Source organism: Macaca fascicularis, chromosome 20 (assembly GCF_037993035.2).
Source record: "Macaca fascicularis isolate 582-1 chromosome 20, T2T-MFA8v1.1".
NCBI lineage: Eukaryota > Metazoa > Chordata > Mammalia > Primates > Cercopithecidae > Macaca > Macaca fascicularis.
The window spans coordinates 54,413,306-54,432,750 of NC_088394.1; the positions used below are offsets into that span (position 1 = coordinate 54,413,306).

General features: G+C 42.9%; 1 protein-coding gene across 4 annotated transcripts in view; it reads left to right on the forward strand.

Annotated features, from left to right (window-relative positions):
- Nucleotides 1-12,982, forward strand: part of CFAP263 (cilia and flagella associated protein 263) — a 78,445-nt gene extending 65,463 nt beyond the window's left edge. For 2 of the 4 annotated variants that reach the window (XM_045383134.3, XM_074027143.1), the window contains one exon: nt 11,079-12,982. In XM_045383134.3, the coding sequence (XP_045239069.2) occupies nt 11,079-11,105 (27 nt within the window). In that variant the 3' untranslated portion in view covers nt 11,106-12,982. The remainder of the gene's footprint in view (nt 1-11,078) is intronic. The other 2 variants (XM_074027139.1, XM_074027140.1) reach the window with 1 other exon arrangement.
- The last annotated feature ends 6,463 nt before the right edge of the window (nt 12,983-19,445 follow it).

A 19,445-nucleotide genomic window follows, 5' to 3' on the forward strand; every position in this document is an offset into this window, starting at 1 on the left:
CCTCCTGCAACATGTAGGAATTATGGGGACTAAATTCAAGATGAGATTTGGGTGGGGACACAGCCAAACCATATCACTGCCCTTTAAGAAATGTTCACTGGACACCCTAAATGGGAACTAGTAAGATTGCCTGAGCCCACAGAATATTGGGTAAAAGCTGGAGTGCTGGTTGGGACAAATCCTCCACTGATAGCTCTTTGTGGAGTGTTCACTGGGGCTTATGGCAAAAGCTGTGAGCACCTCCCGATGACAACTACTGAGACTCTGGAGTAGAGAATTTCCACTTGAGGGACATTTACTGCCTTGCTGTGGGATGTTAACCAAAACTTCCCCTATGCCAATGGAAATAATGGTGCCCAAAATAATTCCATGATAAAAAATGGTTTATATAGGATCTTGCTTCCTGGGGATGCAAAGTGGAGGTATTCATGAGCAGGGAGCCTCTTTTCCCCCAGGACTGATCTAACCATGTAAGCAGCTGGTAGATTTGACAGTGCCTGATAAACGGCTGTCATCTGACAAGAGCTGCTTCACTTGTGAATGGCAGTTCCAAGGTGAACAAACAACATCTTGTTTGGAAGCCTGCTGCTCTGGTTAAAGACAAGTCAAGGAAATCTTTTTCTTCTGAGTTATTTATAGTTTAGAGCAACTGGGTAAAAAATGTTTTTGTGAGTAAATTTACCTTTTTCTCTACCTGAGTTCTCCAAAATTTGGAAACTGTTCATGAGCATTCTGATTTTATATCAATATCATTATTTGCATAAGTTTAGTAAGAGTCTTTTTTCTTTTAAAACAAAACAATTGGAGACATTGGTTATTCTACCAATGCTTTGCCTAGAATAACATATTTTTAGTTAAAGTTCCAGCAAAGCCAATCTAAAAAGAGCCTATCTGGCCAATCAATCATTGCTGCGTTTTATGTAAATAATCAGACCAAGTATAATAAGCCTAAAACTTATTTTGCAGCTGGGCGCGGTGGCTCACGCCTGTAATCCCAGCACTTTGGGAGGCTGAGGCAGGTGGATCACGTGGTCAGGAGATCAAGACCATCCTGGCTAACATGGTGAAACCCCATCTCTACTAAAAATACAAAAAAAATTAGCCGGGCATGGTGGCAGGTGCCTGTAGTCCCAGCTACTCGGGAGGCTGAGGCAGGAGAATGGTGTGAACCCGGGAGGCAGAGCTTGCAGTGAGCCAAGATCATGCCACTGCACTCCAGCCTGGGCAACAGAGCAAGACTCTGTCTAAAAAAAAAAAAAAAAAAAAAAAAAAACAACTTATTTTGCACACAAATTGGTCTTACTATAGTTTCTCTTTAGTAGAAAAGGAGGGCTAGAGAAAGATAAATTGTTTCAAATAAAAATTATAACGCCTGTTACTAGATTCCAGCCCTGACATTTATTTTTGAGTGAAGATTGAATCATGAATTCTTTCTTGGCTACAGTAATCCTCTAGAGTAACAGGATATAATTTTCTAAATGTTTTTAGTTGGCACCCAATGAAAAAGGTTCCTTTTTTCTCCCATCTGACAAATGAATTCTCTTTTGATTGTCAATTTATTTATTTATTTATTTTATTTTATTTTTTGAGACGGAGTGTCGCTCTGTTGCCCAGGCTGGAGTGCAGTGGCACGATCTTGGCTCACTGCAAGCTCCCCCTCTGGGGTTTACGCCATTCTCCTGACTCAGCCTCCCGAGTAGCTGGGACTATAGACGCCCACCACCATGCCCAGCTAATTTTTTGTATTTTTAGTACACATGGGGTTTCACCATGTTAGCCAGAATGGTCTCGATCTCCTGACCTCGTGATCTACCCACCTTGGCCTCCCAAAGTGGACTGTCAAATTATTAATGTTATTTATCTCTCATAGTTGTACTTCTTCCCAGAAAACCAGAATCATGGTTTTCTGAGATGATTGGACAAAGCCTGCCAATCTCCCTTATTTGGAATCCCCCTGGGGCCCATTTGTTTCTCACTGCAAATGCCCTGCTGCTAAAACTCTACCAGCACCCCACCTCTAGTCGCAGGGACTATGGTGGAAGAGGTGTTCCATCAAAACAGAGAATGGGGTCTAATTCAGTGCCTGGTCCTCCAAAAGCATGAGATTGTAAGGGCTGGTTTTGAGGGATAGAGTTAGTTCAGACCCTCCAAATCAAGGATGGGTACACAGATGCCTAAACAGCAGGCAAAATAAGGAACTCTGCCTCCTGGGTTACTAGATTCATGGCACCTTTTCATTCATCCCAAACATAAACAATTTCCTGCTTCCTATAGAATTAAAAGAAAATTATTACTAAAAGGATATAAAGATACCTCATGACAACACCTCCTGGGTATAGCACACATAGTTATGAGTTTATGGAGATAGATATATATTTAAAAAAAGTTTTAAATCAGTCACCTTAGGACAAATTACTAAAAGATCACATAAAAGCATTGTGGCACAACAGAAGTCCCTAAATTCCTTAGCTTGAAAGGTTTTAACAGTGCTTAAGTTTTGTATAGCTAAGTTTTTGTATAACAGTGCTTAAGTTTTGTATAGCTAAGTTTTGTATAACTAAAACCAAGATTACAGTATCTCAATGCATAGAAGTTAAAGATAAGTCTGTAACTGAAACCAAGATTACAGTAACTCAATGCATAGAAGTTAAAGATAAGTGAATTTTATAACCCTGCCTTTGGCATTTTGTTTGTTGGCTTTTATATTATTCTAAAAAATGTGAGGGTTAATGAATGCTGGTCTATGTCCATTCTTGACTAGCCTAGAACATTTAAATTGGCTGTAAGTCTTTTGATTTGAAGTCCCTTGGCCATAGGGGTCCCACCAAGGGACTAGATGGACCTGGGGCAGGCAGCCATGCCACCCTGGCTACACTGTGGGACAAAATAAAAGTTTGGTGACCATTGATGTTGCCTCTGGCAAATTTTTGCCAGAAGGGGGAGAATGTAAACCAAAAATAAAATTCTAAGCCCCCCAGTCATCTGAATGGACCCCTCCTCTCAGCTAAGGGCATTCCAAAGTTAACCTGAAAAACTACCTCAGGCCATGATGGGAAGTGGGGGGCGAGACAGGCAGACAGGCCTCATTATACCCTCCTCCTTTCTGGAATTCAGGTCCAGCTGATCAACATTAACATCAACACAGACCTTAAGGGTGACAGAACAGACTCTTCAAGTCTGATAAGAAACACAATCTATTCTCTCTGAAGCCTACTACCTAGAGGCTTTATCTGCATAACATTATAAAACCTTGATCTCTACAATCCCTTACTGTAACCCAGACATTCCTTTCTTATTGATTCCAGGTCTGTAGATAGGAACCTTTTTTTTTTTTTTTTTTTTAGACTTAGTCTTGCTCTGTCACCCAGGCTGTAGTGCAGTGGTGAGATCTCATCTCACTGCAACCTCCGCCTCCTGGGTTCAAATGATTCTCCTGCCTCAGCCTCCTGAGTAGCTGGGATTACAGGCATGGCATGCACCACCATGCCCAGCTAATTTTTGTACTTTTAGTAAAGATGGGGTTTCACCATGTTGGCCAGGTTGACCTTGAACTCCTGGCCTCAAGTCCACCCATGTCAGCCTCCCAAAATGCTGGGATTACAGGCATGAGCCACCGTGCCTGGTCTTAGATAGTCTTTCGATTGATTGCCAATTAGAAAATCTTTGAATCCACATGTGACCTGGAAACTCCCCTGCTTCCACTTGTCCTGCCTTTCTGGACCAAACCAATATACATCATACATGTATTAATTGATGTCTTATATCTCGCTAAAATGTATAAAACCAAGCCTGACCACCTTGGGCACATGTTCTCAGGGTCACTCATATTTGGCTCAGAATAAATCCCATCAAATATTCTACAGACTTTGACTCTTATTGTCAACAACTATTTTCTTTGTGTTCCATAAGCTAACCTATTACACCAAAGAATCATCTTTGCTAGAGCCTACTGAGTGAATGCTACAGTGAGTTTTCCTGGGAGGAACTTGTCCTTGCCATAAACCAACTTGCCATTCTATTTCTCAAGGTCAATGATGAAAGCCCTGGAGGAAATGGAAAACATGTCTAAATATATTCTATCTGGGCTCTGAGGATCCCCTACAGTAAGAATCTGATCTAGCCACAAACCCCATTTCTGCTGTCTGGGGCTAGCCATTGTCCAGTTCCTCCTGGGACCTCCTTGGTGCCTGGGGACCCTTGGAGTTTCCATGAGTTCCAGGCACATATCCAGCCACAGGCTGGTGTGCTACAAAGGACAAAAACTGCCATTTTTCCAAGGATCCCCTTGCAAATTAAGTTGGTGTCTCTGAAGTCTGCTTGTTCTACTAACGATGGCTGGGCTCAAGGCCACCCTTCCCTGTAAGAAAAAACTCCGCATAGAGAGGACTCTTCCGCCAAAACATAGAATGGGGTGCGATTCAATGCCTGGACCTCCAAAAGGCGATCTATTGTTGAAGAGAAAAAGCAAGCTACAAAACAGGAAATAGAATGTGAGCTCATTTCTGGGTTTTTAAAAACTACATTATAAAAAGATATACATAGAAAATGTCTGTCAGGCTACAGCCTCCCCTCTGAAGGATGGGTTAAGAATTCAGGGATGGTGGGGAGGAGATAGCGATCTTTTACTTTTGACTCCATTTAATTTTGTGCTTTTTCTTTCATAAGCATGTGTTACTTTTATACAATAAGGAACATTTGCGGAAGGCAGGCTATAGTGTTTCTGGCCTTTCTGTGGAGCTCAGAGGAGCACAGTTCATTTTAAGAACATTCTATTATAAATAATTCGTAACAAAGAGTATTGTGTTTCAAACAATATATGATATCTTTAACACTTATCAGCCAATAAGTGCTTATTGTATAAAAGTTAGAAGGAGGTCTTTTTTTAGAACCAAGTGTGATGCATCTAAACCAACTAACTAACGAAGGGCTCCATGTGTCCCTCGCTGTAAAATAAAGCAGCGTTAAGAGATCGGGCACCCATCTGTCAGACTGGCTGTTAAAATATTCTGCCTCATTGCAGAAATAGACATCCTGGATTACCCGTATCATCTTACTGAGATAGACAGGAGGGACAGGAAATTCCAGGCAACAAATACAGTAGCCACCCCCCACCGCACCTCATCCATGGTTTCAGTTACCCACAGTCAACAATGGTCCAGAACTATTAAATGAAAAATTCCAGAAATAAACAATTTGTAAGTTTGAATGGTGCATCCTTCTGAGTAGCAACGAAATCTTGCACCACCCTGCTCCACCCCTTCTTCATCACAAGAAAAAGGGTAAGTCCAGGACAATAAGATATTTTGAGAGAGAGAGAGAGTCCACATCCACATAACTTTTATTACAGTATATTGTTATAATTTCTCTATTTATTTTTTGAGACAGGATCTCACTCTGTCACCCAGGCTAGAGTGCAGTGGCACAATCTCAGCTCACTGCAAGCGATTTTCCTGTCTCAGCCTCCTGAGTAGCTGGGATTACAGGCATGTGCACGTGCCTGGTTAATTTTTGTATTTTTAGTAGACATGGGGGTTTCACCATGTTGGCCAGGCTGGTCTCGAACTCCTGACCTCAAGTGATCTACCCGCGTTGGCTTCCCAAAGTACTGGGATTACAGGTGTGAGCCACTGTGCCCAGATAATTGTTCTATTTTATTATTGTTGTTAATCTCTTACTGTGTCTAATGTATAAATTTAACTTTATCAAAGCTATATATATATGGAAAAAGAAGTCATCTATATGGACTTTGGTACTATTCATGGTTTCAGGCATCCACTGGGTGGCTTGGAGCTTACCTCTGTGTACCTCAACTTATAGGTGCAAGAGATGGGGGAAAGGCAGGAAGAGTGTCCCGGTTCTCAGCACGGTGCTTGAGTTTCTTTCCATTGCAGTTTTCTTCCCCAGCCTCCTGTCTGCCACCCCGCCCCTGCCCTCACCCTCATGGCATCCTGTGGGTCCTGCCCCTCACTGGTCTCCCTGCCTCCTCCAATCCATCCTCCACCTTGCTGCCAGACATCTGGCTCCAGGCAGCTTTGCCTAGGTCTCACCTCCCTGCCTGCTGGCAAGAAGCCCCCTAGGCCGGGTCACCAGCTCCTGCCAACCCGTCTAGCACCATCCCAGTCCCTCCAGACCTCAGCCACTCACCACACCGCATTTCACCATGTCAGCAAGACCCCAGACATGGGCCCACGTGCCTTGCTCCCGGAAGCTCTCCTACCCTGTCTCCACCCCCGTACCCTCCTCTCTAGTGAATTCTCTGGGTGTGTTTTTAAAAACTCTAGTCCTCAGTCAGGCCTGGTGGCTCATGCTTGTAATCCCAGTACTTAGGGAGGCCAAAGCAGGCAGACCACTTGAGTTCAGGAGTTTGAGACTAGCCTGGCCAACATGGTGAAACCCAGACTCTAGAGAAAATACAAAAATTAGCCAGACGTTGTGGCACATGTTTGAAGTCCCAGCTACTCAGGAGGCAGAGGCACGAAAAACACTTGAGCCCAGGAGACGGAGGTTGCAGTGAGCTGACCTTGCACCACTGCACTCCAGCCTGGGTGACAGAGTGAGATCCTGTCAAAAAAAAAAAAAAAAAAAAAAAAAATCTAGTCCTCAAGACATAAATTCCACCTTCACCACTTAAAAACAGCTACCATTAATAATTAATATGCAAAACACCTAATTATATTATCTTATTTAATTTTCACAAAGAACTATTATTGCCATTTTACAGATGAGGAAACTGAGGCTCAGAAAGGTTAAGATCTGGACTTTGAAGCCAGGTCTCTGCCACCCCAAGTCCTGGGCTTTTATCCACTGAATCACATCAGAATAGCTTGTGGCTCAGTGGACAAAATTGGTTCTGTCCTCTGCACTGGAACAGGAGGTTCCCGAACGGAGGGGCTGTGTGTTTTATTTGCCTTTATATTCCCAAGGTCAAACACAAGACCTGGCCCAAAAGCACAAGGAGGGAGGGAGAGAGGAAGAGCAGGAGGAGGGGAGTCTTTTTCACTTTCAGTTAGGGGAGGTGTCGCTGGGAACTGGCACTCTTTCTCATTCACCCAACAAATGTTTATTGAGCAACTACTAGGTGCCAGACATGGCACCAAACAAAGTCCTTCCTGAGGGAGCTCACCTTCTAAAGTACTGGGAAGAAAAATCAAGCCAGGTTAGGGATGGTGTGTGTGCTGCTTTGGAGAGGGTGTTCAGGGGAGGAGGTTGCTGGGTGGAGAATAGCTTGGAATGGGCTAAGTGGCGGAGTGGGGACCTCAGTCTGAAAGCCTCTGCAGCAATCCGAGGAGATGGTGGAGGCTCAAGCCGGGGGTAAAAGTGGGTTTTAGTGAGAAGTGGTCGGATTTAAAGTCTATTTTGAAAGTAAAACAGACAGGACAGGAATCCAAAGCTGAACGTGGCCTGTTTTTTTACCACAGTACACCTCATGGAGAGGAAAAGCCAGTTTCACTTAAAAATGTCTGTGAAGAAACCATTAAGATGATTAATTCTATGACATCTTGACTTTGGAGTACATGATTTTTTAATATTCTGTGTGATGAAATGGGAAGCCCTTCTGCGAACCGGAGGACAGTGATTACCTCCAGGCAACATCCTCTGTGCCTGAGCTGCTGGCCTCCCAGCCCTCTTGGTGATGGAACTTCGTTTTTACTTAAAAGAATGACTGACAAACTGTGCTTACTCAGACTTGGGTATTTGGTCAACATTTTCTTGAAAATAAAAGGAGTGAGCCGTCGCTTCAAGGAGAACAACTGAAATATTTGTTGGCATGATAAAAGTTGAGCTTTTAAATGAAAATTAGCATTTGGGAAACTTGTATCCACCACTGTAAGTGTGGACACTTTCCAATACTTTACATACTTTTCTGATGAGATTGGTGGTGACGTTACCAAATGTGATTTTTAAATTTTGTATAACATTTGGAAAATCTGCATCACTCCATGAACTGATATTTTCCAAATGACCAGAACACAATTCGATGAAGCCATGCGTGAGTAAAGATCCATCGAAAGACCAAGTGCAGGCTGCGTGCAGCGGCTCACGCCTGCAATCCCAGCACGTTGGGAGGCAGAGGCGGGTGGATCACCTAAGGTCAGGAGTTCGAGACTAACCTGGCCAACATGGCGAAATCCTGTCTCTACTAAAAATACAAAAATTAGCCAGGCATGGTGGTGCAGGCCTCTAATCCCAGCTACACAGGAGGCTGAGGCAGGAGAGTAGCTTGAGCCTGGGTGGTGGAGGTTGCAGTGAGCCGAGATTACACCACTGCCCTCCAGCCTGGGCAACAAAGCAAGACTTCGTCTCAAAAGACAAAAGAAGAAAGCAAAGCAAAATAATGGATTTTAATATAAGAGAATATGAAAAAGTCATTGATGTGGCTTCAGAGTCCACATGCAGCTAACCTATAAGATAAAGCATCAATTGTCGAGTTTGGGTATGGTCAGGCAGGGCATGGTGGCTCATGCCTGTAATCCCAGCACTTTGGGAGGCTGAGGTGGGTGGATCACCTGAGGTCAGGAGTTCAAGACCAGCCTGGCCAACATGGTGAAACCCCACCTCTGCTAAAAATACAAAAAATTAGCTGGGCATGGTGGTGCACACCTGTAATCCCAGCTACTCAGGAGACGGAGGCAGGAGAATTGGTTGAACCCAGGAGGTGGAGGTTGCGGTGAGCTGAAATTGGGCCACTGCACTCTAGTCTGGGAGATAGAGCAAGACTCTGTCTCGAAAAAAAAAAAAAAAAAAGTTTGGGTATACTCAAAGAAGGCTATGTACAATGATCTAAAAAGGCCTTTAAAATATCTGCACTTTTCCAACTACACCTATCTGTATGAGGCCAAACTTTCTTCATATATACATTAGCCTAATAGGGCTGCCCTCACCAAGTACCACAGACCAGGTAGCTTAAAGAGCAGAAATTTATTTTCTCACAATTCTAGAGGCCGAAAGTCCAAGCTCAGGGTATCCCCAGGGCTGGTTTCTCCTGAAACCTCCCTCATTGGCGTCTGATGTCTGCATGCTTCTGGTGTCTCCATGTGGTCTTCGCTCTGTGCCGGGGTCCAGACTTCCTACTCTGATAAAGACACCAGTCATAGCGGATTAGGGTCCACCCTAATGTTTTCATTTTCAACTTAATTGTACCTGTAAAGACCCAGTGTCCAAATACACTCACATTCTGAGGTAGTGGGGACATAATTCAGACTAACAGTATACTTCAACTAAATAATAACATATTACAAGAGGTTAAATGTAGAGGCCATATAAGAATTCAGCTGTCGCCGGGCGCGGTGGCTCAAGCCTGTAATCCCAGCACTTTGGGAGGCTGAGACGGGCGGATCACAAGGTCAGGAGATCGAGACCATCTTGGCTAACACGGTGAAACCCCGTCTCTACTAAAAAATACAAAAAACTAGCCGGGCGAGGTGGCGGGCGCCTGTGGTCCCAGCTACTCCGGAGGCTGAGGCAGGAGAATGGCGTAAACCCGGGAGGCGGAGCTTGCAGTGAGCTGAGATCCGGCCACTGCACTCCAGCCTGGGCGACAGAGCCAGACTCAGTCTCAAAAAAAAAAAAGAATTCAGCTGTCTTCTATTAAGCCAGATATTTAGAATATTGATAAAAATGTAAAATAATGCTACACTTTGCCCAAAATTTATTTGCCCAAAGTATATTTTTCACAAAAAAAAGTTGCGTTAATATGTAATTGGTTTATTATTTTTAGAAGAATTAATAAAGGTTTTTAAACTTTCTCAGTTTATTTTTTGCTTGAGATAGAGTCTTACGCTGTAGCCCAGGCTGGAGTGCAGTGGCTCACAGCAGCCTCCGCCTCCCAGGCTCAAGCGATGTTTTCAACTCAGCTTCCCAAGTAACTGGGGCTACAGCTCCACAACTCCACACCCAGCTTTTTTTTTTTTTTTTTTTTTTTTGTATATGTTGGAGAGACGGGGTCTCACTATGTTGCCCAGGCTAGCCTCAAACTCCAGTGATCTATCTCCAAAAGTCCTGGGATTACAGGTATGAGCCACTGTGCCCAGCCTTTTTTTTTATTTTTATTTTTTAAGACACAGGGTCTCATTCTGTCCCCAGCAAGCTGCCACACAGTGGTACAATCATAGGTCATTGCAGCCTCCACCACTGGGCTCAAGCAATCCTCCTGCCTACGCCTTCTCCTCCCAAAGTGTTGGAACTACAGTTGTGAGCCCCCACACCTGGCCTCAGTTTTAATTTCTAATAGGTAATTTATTTTTGGTAGATATAATCTGTATAAATAAAACCTCTTTGGAATTCTCAATAATTTGTATAGAGTAAAGGGGTCCTGAGACTGGTTTACAGTGATGAAAATTTGTGTTTAGATCTTTTATCCAAATATCCCACTAGGAGACTGACCTCAGGGCATTTGCGCTTGCTCTTTGAATACCTTATTTGTCATGCCCTGTACTGTGATAAAGGTGTGTCTGAGGGGACCTTATCCATCACCTTCCTTTCCTGACAGTAATTATTGTTTTCTCAGACATACAGCTTCAACCCTTTTCATCTACTCTGAATACTGTCCTGAATCATCTCCGATACAGAAAATCTGGAGTGCCATTGTTCAGGTCTTAACTGAAATGTCACTTCCTGGGAGAGGCTGCCTAAAACCCATAACCCATGCCATAGATCAGAAATAAGTTCTTGGCCAGGCACGGTGGCTCACACCTGTGATCCCAGCACCTTGGGAGGCTGAGGCGGGTAGATCACCTGAGGTCAGGAATTCAAGACCAGCCTGGCCAACATGGTGAAATCCCATCCTGGAAGGCAGAGGTCACCAAGATTGCACCACTGCACTCGAGCCTGGGTGACAGAGCAAGATTCTGTCTCAAATAAAAAAAGAAAGAAAGAAAAAGAGAGAGAGAGGAAGGAAGGAAGGAAGAAGGAAGGAAGGAAAAGAAAGAGGTTCTTATGGCACCCTGGGTTCTTCCCTCATAGCACCTACCAGGGGGATTGTAGAGTTGCTTCTGAGAGTATTAGTTCAGCCTCCCCCATTCAAAGTAGATCTATAAAGCTAATGTCCTTGTCTCTCTTGTTCATTGCTGTATCCTCAGTTTCTAGGACGTTTGTTCAAAGAATGAATGAATGAAGACATGCATTCAACTGCTGTGGACCAGTGGAAGCTACTAGTGGAGTCAGGGGCGCTGCAGCTGTGCACACAGGCATGCAGTGTGGGAGCATCGCTGGTGCATCGCCTGACTTCTGAGGATGCTTAACGTTTCAAACCACAGCAAACTTCATTATAGAACCTATTTTCCAGAACACATACACAAGATAGTGCTGTGTGGAGGAAGAAATGAGGTGCGCCTAGGATCATCAAAATCTTCACTCCACCCCCAACCTCCTATCCCCACTTTTTTGCCACTGACAGGTGAGCCCATTGGAAATAAGCCAGTAAGTCTTCCTGGGACCTCCTTCAGCTCCTTCTCCAGGGAAAAGGCAGAATGCAAATACAGTTTTCGATCTTGTGTGAATTTGGAAAATGTGCAATGTAGAGAGGCCCGTGTGCATTTCATGGCAGATCCAGAAAATAAGGTTTAATGATGAGAAAAGAAGGAAATGATTGTCAAAATATGACTTCATAAGGTACAACCCCAGGGGGCCTACTTTGGCAGTAAAGATAATTAAGCTTAGATTTTTAAAGGTCAATTTTAACCAGCTTGTGAGGCAAATGGCAACAGTAACATCATCCTAGCCCTCTATATCTATGGCAACTGAATTTCTCAGCTGTAATTAAACATAAAACTACAACTACTGCATTGGTCCCAGCACCAGCTGCAAATACATATACGAGAACAAAGTAGGCAAACTTGACACATCCTTTTGGAATATTCTGGCCATTTACTGGGAAAAGAAGCAACAGAAACTGCTGTTAAACCTGCTGCTAATGACGCCAGGTTGCTGATCCACCAACCTGCCTCTGTCTGGGACCTTGTGTGAGAGGAAGACTGATCCCAAATCAATTGCTTTTCATTCATATATTGGTTATAAGCTGGAGAGCAAAGGTAGCAAAAAAAAAAAAAAAAAAAAAAAAAAAAAAAGGTGATTATTTGGATATTTGAATTATCTTTTTAAAAGTATTTTTTTTCTAATCTCAAACATGATTAAAAAGGACCAGGCACAGTAGTTCACACCTGTAATCCCAACACTTTGGGAGGCCGAGGTGGGCAGATCACTTGAGGTCAGGAATTTGAGACCAGCCTAGCCAACATGATGAAACCCTGTCTCTACTAAAAATACAAAAATTAGCCAGAAGCAGTGGCATATGCCTGTAATCCCAGCTACTTGGGAGGCTGAGGCAGGAGAATCACTTGAACCCAAATGCAGAGGTTGCAGTGAGCTGAGATCGCACCACTGCACTCCGGCCTGGGTGACACAGTGAGACTCCATCTATTAAAAAAAAAAACAAACAAGAGAGATTTTAAAAAGAAACCAACACATATTTATTGTAGAAAATTTCTAAAATTCAGACAAATGTCAAGAAGAAAAGAAAAAGTACCTGAAGTCCCAATTAGGTTGTTTCCTGTCTTTTTTCTGTACGTGTATTTCATACAATTAGGATTAAGCATATAGTTTTGTGTCCTGTGCTTTTTTCCCATTAAGAGTATGTTACGATCTTTTTTCCATATTATTATTCTTCAAAAGTACAGCTTTTAACAATGGCAGAAAATTTTTACCATATAACTCTCCTATAAATTGTCTTTGTACTTTATCTCATTTACTCCGCTTTGTGGGATTAGTCATTTTTACAGCCTGTCAGCATGTCCTACATAGGCAATCTAGCTCCCCAATTTAGGAGGTAGAGTTCTTGGCATCTGTTGCACTGATCTCACTCCACTTTGGAGTCTCAGCTGAAGCCAAAACGAGAGTCCCGTTTTAGCATCCTGTTCCATATGTAAAATTGGAGGGAATAACTAAGACAAATTAATAAAAATACAACAGTGGTGGTAGACTTTCACCCACTTGTTTCAGTCTTTGTTGAACTAAATAGAGAAAAGAAAGTAAGGATATTACAGAGGAGGAGAATATAATGACTAAATGTTCTGAACTGTATCCTTTGAAAAGAGTAGACTTCCTTTCAATTAAATGGAAAAAGGTATAACGATGTCCACTGATGAATGGGTAAACAAAATGTGGTATATACATACAAGGAGGCCAGAGTGGTGGTTCATGCCTGTAATCCCAGGACTTTGGGAGGCCAAGGTGGGCGGATCGCTTGAGGCCAGGAGTTCGAGACCAGCCCGGCCAAAATGGTGAAACCTTGTCTCTACTAAAAACACAAAAAATTAGCCAGGTGTGGTGGTGCACACCTGTAGTCCCAACTACTTGGGAGGCTGAGGCAGGAGGATCACCAGAGCCTGGGAGGCAGAGGTTGCAGTGTGCCGAGATCACGCCACTGCACTCCAGCCTGCGTGACAGAGCAAGATCCTGTCTCTAAATAAATAAATAATACACACAATGGAATATTATTCTGCCTTTAAAACAAAGAAATCCTGTCATGTGACAACATGGATGAACCTGGAGAACATGATGCCAAGAGAAATAAGCAAATCACAGAAGGACAAATACATGATTCTACTTATATGATGTCAAACTCATAGAAAGAGAATAAAATGGTAGTTGCCAGAGGCTGGAGGGAGGAGGGAATGGGGAGTTGCTAGTCAGTGGATATAAAATTTCAGTCATGCAAGAGGAAAAAGTTCGAGAGATCCGCTGTATAACAATGTAGCTATAAATAACAGTATTGTGTTGTACACTTTAAAATCTATTAAGAGGGTAGCTCTTACCTTAAGTGTTCTTGACACAATGAGATCAAGTAAAACGGAAAGCCCATTGTATATAACAAACTGGAAATTTTACAGTCATATTCCTGATCATAATGCAAGAACACAAGAAATAAGTTAAAAGTAGATGAATTGGATGTCTTTTGTAGTTGGCAACAAATAAAACAAAATAAAATAAAAAGTAGATGCAGAAAGACATTTGAGAATGTCAAGCCTTTCTATTGAACTACTCTAGAACAAAAATACATTTATAAGATATTTGGGAAATAATGCTAATAAAAACACTCCATATAAAAACTCATGGATCACCCTAGAGCTATACTCAGAGGAAAATGCCTACTCTTAAAACATTCTGGGAGTAAGAAAAATAAAATACAGCAGTCAATTAAGTCTGCCCAAGAAGTAGGGAGGAGAAACTTCATTTTCCCTTCAAGAGCTGCCTGAGGTGACGTGCCCATTTTGTCACACTCCCCAGAGTCAAACACTTTAGCAAAACAATAAAGATCACAACTCCAAGGCTTATTTGGAGCTCAACAAGTTAGACATAAGGTGTTTCGTTGGTTTTGTTAAAAAGCAGATATACTGAGATATAATTCACATCCCACCATACAATCTACCCACTTAAGGTGCAAAAATGAGTGGTTTTTACCATATTCACAGGTTGGTGCATCCATTACTATAACCAGTTTTTAGAACATTTTATTTAATTTTAATTTTTATATTTTTGAGACGGAGTTTCGCTCTTGTTGCCAAGGCTGGAGTGCAGTGGCGCGATCTTGGCTCACCACAACCTCCGCCTCCCGGGTTCAAGTGATTCTCCTGCCTCAGCCTCCCGAGTAGCTGGGATTACAGGCATGTTTCACCATGCCCGGCTAATTTCGTATTTTGGGTAGAGACAGAGTTTCTCGATGTTGGTCAGGCTGGTCTCGAACTCCCGACCTCAGGTGATCCGCCCACCTCGGCTTCCCAAAATGCTGGGATTTCAGGCATGAGCCACCATGCCTGGCCGGAACATTTTTATTACCATTGAAAAAACTCCATCCCTTGACCAGGTGGTGGCGCATGCCTTTAATCCCAGCACTTTGGGAGGAGGCTGAAGTGGGAGGATCACCTGAGGTAAGGAGTTAGAGACCAGCCTGGCCAATATGATGAAATCCCGCCTGTACTAAAAATGCAAAAAATATCTGGACTTGCTGATGCACGCCTGTAGTCCTGGCTACTTGGGAGGCTGAGGTGGGAGGATCGCTTGAGCCCAGGAGGTGGAGGTTGCAGTCAGCTGAGATGGTGCCACTGCACTCTAGCCTGGGTGACAGCATGAGACTCTGTCTCAAAAAAAAAAAAAAAAAAGAAAGAAAGAAAAATCTCATTTCCATTAACAGCCATTCCCCATTTCTCTCCATCCCCACCCTGCTGGCAACCACTAATCTGCTTTCTGCGTCTGTGGATTTGCCTATTATGGGAATTTTATATAAATGGAATCCTGTGGAGAGAGAGAGAATGGAGAATGACTGCTTAACTGGGTACAGGAGTGATGAAAAAGTTCTGGAACTAGATAGTGGTGATGGTTGCAAAACATTGAGAATGTATTTAAACATGCCTAAGTTGTACACTTTAAAATGGTTAACCAATCCGGGCAACATGGTGAAACCCTGTCTCTACCAAAAATATAAATAAATAAATAAATAAATAAATAAATAAATAAATAAATAAAATGAATGAATGAATGAATGAATGCCAGGCATGGTGGTCCCAGCTACTCAGGAGGCTGAGGTGAGAGGGTTGCTTGAGTCCAGGAGGTTGAAGCTGCAGTGAACCGAGACTGCTCCACTGCACTCCAGCCTGGGTAATAGAGTGAGACTCTGTCTCAAAAAATAAAAACTAAAAATAAAAAAATCTATAATAAAGTGGTCGATTTTATGTTATGGTGGATTTTATGTAATGTGTTTTTTTACCATAATAATTTTTAAAATCCAAACCAAGGAAAGCTAGTATTTGTGAAGTCATTAGGCAGAACCATATCTAATTTAAGAATTAGTCATGAGTATTGAAGTGGATTCCTTTTTGTCACATTGTACTAAGAGAAACAACAAACACTGCCAACAAAATATCACCCAAAACAACAACTATTTAAGCTTATTTAACCAAAACACGGAGGTTAGGCATTTTGTTTCTTTGAAAGCAAGGTATAATAATTTTAACCAAACAAACATGTGGAGCTAAAAAAGATGTTTTAGCAATACACATAAGATTTTAATAGATTGTTACCTAAGTGACTATGAAAAGCTTGAAATGTCACATTATGATGCTGGCTTCACCTTGCTCTGTTTATTTACAGACTAGGAAAGAGAAAGATAAGCCTCCAGCCTTATCAAGCTCCTAAAAATTTCTCACTTTGGCAGCATTAAACTATTGTGCAAGAGCAAGTGGGGTCAGGCTCTGTGACTCACGCCTATAATCCCAACAAGCTACCAGCTTTCAGGTCCCAAATGTAATAAGACTCAAAGAAATGGCATCAAATTCTAGAGCAAAATCAATCATCTACCATGATTGTGCTGAATATCCTCCTGTTTCTACATAAGGGAACATTAAAGTCAGCTTCTGAATGGCTTGCGACTTTAAAAATAAAACTAGCCAGGCGTAGTGCCACACACCTGTAGTCCCAGCTACTCTGGAGGCTGAGGTGGCAAGATTCCTTGAGCCCAGGAGATCAAGGCTGCAGTGAACATGAGTGTGCCACTGCATTCTAACCTGAGTGACAAAGCAAGACCCGGTCTCTATTTTTTAAAAAAACTATTTAAGAAAACTGCAACCAAGTATTAATGCAGTGATTTGTGATCTTGGATGCACATTAGAATCATCTAAGGGCTTTTAGAATCTTCCATGCCCTGGTCACACCCAAGGCCAATTTTTTTTTTTTTTAATTTATTTTAGGTTCTGGGATACATGTGCAGAACATGCAGGTTTGTTACATAGGTAAACGTGTGCCATGGTGGTTTGCTGCATCCATCAACCCATTATGTAGGTATTAAGCCCAGCATGCATTAGCTATTAGTCCTGATGCTCTCTCTCCCCCTGTGCCATCGACAGGCCCCAGTGTGTGATGTTCCCCTCCCTGTGTCCATGTGTTCTCATTGTTCATCTCCCACTTATGAGTGAGAACATAGAGGCGTTTGGTTTTCTGTTCCTGTGTTAGTTTGCTGAGGATGATGGCTTCCAGCTTTATCTATGTCCCGGCAAAGAACATGATCTCATTGCTTTTTATGGCTATATAGTATTCCATGGTGTAGATGTACCACATATTCTTTATCCAGTCTATCATTGATGGGCATTTGGGTTGGTTCCAAGTCTTTGCTATTGTGAAAAGGGCTGCAATAAACATACATGTGCATGTATCTTTATAATATAATGATTTATATTCCTTTGGGTATATACCCAGTAATGGGATTGCTGGGTCAAATCATATTTCTGGTTCTAGATCCTTGAGGAATTGCCACACTGCCATCCACAGTGGTTGAATTAATTTACATTCCCACCAACAGTGTAAAAGCGTTCCTATTTCTCCGCAGCTTCACCAGCATCTGTTGTTTCTTGACTTTTTAATAATTGCCATTCTGACTACCCCAGACCAACTGACTCAGACATTGGGTGTGAGACCCAGGCATCAGTATGGCATTAAAGCCTCCCAGGTGAGTCCAATGTGCAGAGGTTGGCTGTCATGGCAAGAGATGCTCGACAATTAAGAAATCGGGAATACCTGGCCGGAGGCGGTGGCTTACACCTGTAATCCCAGCACTTTGGGAGGCCAAGGTGGGCAGATCACCTGAGGTCGGGAGTTCAAGACCAGCCTGACCAACATGGAGAAACCCCGTCTCTACTAAAAATACAAAATTAGCCGGGTGTCGTGGCACATGCCCATAGTCCCAGCTACCCGGGAGGCTGAGGCAGGAGAATCGCTTGAACCTGGGAGGCGGAGGTTGTGGTGGGCTAAGATCGTGCCATGGCACTCCAGCCAGGGCAACAAGAGTGAAACTCCGTTTCAAAAAAAAAAAAAAAGAAAGAAAAAAAGAAAAGAAATTGAGAACACCTTCTTTCTATCTGCCAGAGGTAAAGCTACTCAATTTTGCAGAAATAAACATGTAGGAGAAATCAAAGTCCTACTCTCAAAAGAAACTTTCAGAAGCTCTGGGCCAGCTACATGGATGAAAGAAATGCTACAAGGGACTTGTGAACCTCGCTTGCATTCAACCACTCATTCATTCGTTCATTTATTCATTCACCGATTCACAAAGTCATTTATCACTGTTATTTATTTCTTCAATCAGTCAGTCATTCGCACAACATTTCATAATATCACATAATGTTCACATAATACCAAGTCCTGGAGAAACTGAAATTGAAGGAAGGATAGTGCCTGCCCTAAGAAAGCTTGTGATCTGGGATGAGGGTGAGGGGTAACAGATGGCGGTAATTGAGTTCAGGGTGCTCAGGAAGGAGACTGTCCTGGGTGTGACGAAGTGTGGGGGGAAGGGGTGTGTCACCCCGCTGAGTGGGGAGGTGGTGGAGGAGGGGGCTCCCTTGAAGACAACTTTCTGGAGGAGAGGACACCTGAATAAGACCTGAAAAAGGACCAGGTGTGAGCCCATCTGCAACAAATCCCCTGTGAGTGTGGCTCTCAGCCTGGCTGCACCTGGGAGATTCCTTCATGCCTGGCTCCACCCCCAGAGACTCAGGTTTCATGGGGCTGCAGTGGGGCTTGGGCATTCATATGTGTTTAAAATATGATTTTTTTAAATGAAATTCATATAAAATTAACCATTTTAAAGTGAACAATGCAGTGGCATTTAGCACATTCACACTGTCGTCCAATCACCCCCTCTACTTGGTTTCAAAACATTTTATCACCCTTAAAATAAGACGCTGTGTACCCATTAAACAGCCACTGCCCATTCCACCTTTCCCCAGTCCCTGGTGACCACAAATCTGCTTTCTCTCTTTATGGATTTAACTACTCTGGATATTTTGTAGAAAAGGAATCAGTCATACAAAATGTGACCTTTTCCATCGCTTCTTTCACTTGGCTTAGTGCTCTGCGGTTTCGCCGTGTTGGAGCATGGGTCAGCCTTCCTTCCTTTTTACAGCTGAATAGTATTGGCTGCACCGCAGTTTTTTTTTGTTTGTTTGTTTTTTGTTTTTTGAGATGGAGTCTCACTCCGTCGCCCAGGCTGGAGTGCAGTGGCGTGATCCCGGCTCACTGCAAGCTCCGCCTCCCGGGTTCACACCATTCTCCTGCCTCAGCGTCCCCAGTGGCTGGGACTACAGGCGCCCGCCACTGCGCCCAGCTAACTTTTTGTATTTTTAGTAGAGAGGGGGTTTCACTGTGGTCTCGATTTCCTGATCTCGTGATCTGCCTGCCTCGGCCTCCCAAAGTGCACTGCAATTTTTTATTCATTCATTCGTTGATGGACATTGGGGATGTTTCTGCCTTTTGTGGCTATTGTGAGTAGTGCTGCTATGAACGTGAATGTACACATGTTTGTTTAGTATCTGTTTTCCATTATCATTTGAGGTATATATTGGGCATCTGTAGTTTTCTTGGTTTTTGTTGTTGTTGTTGTTGTTGGTTTGTTTGTTGTTTTT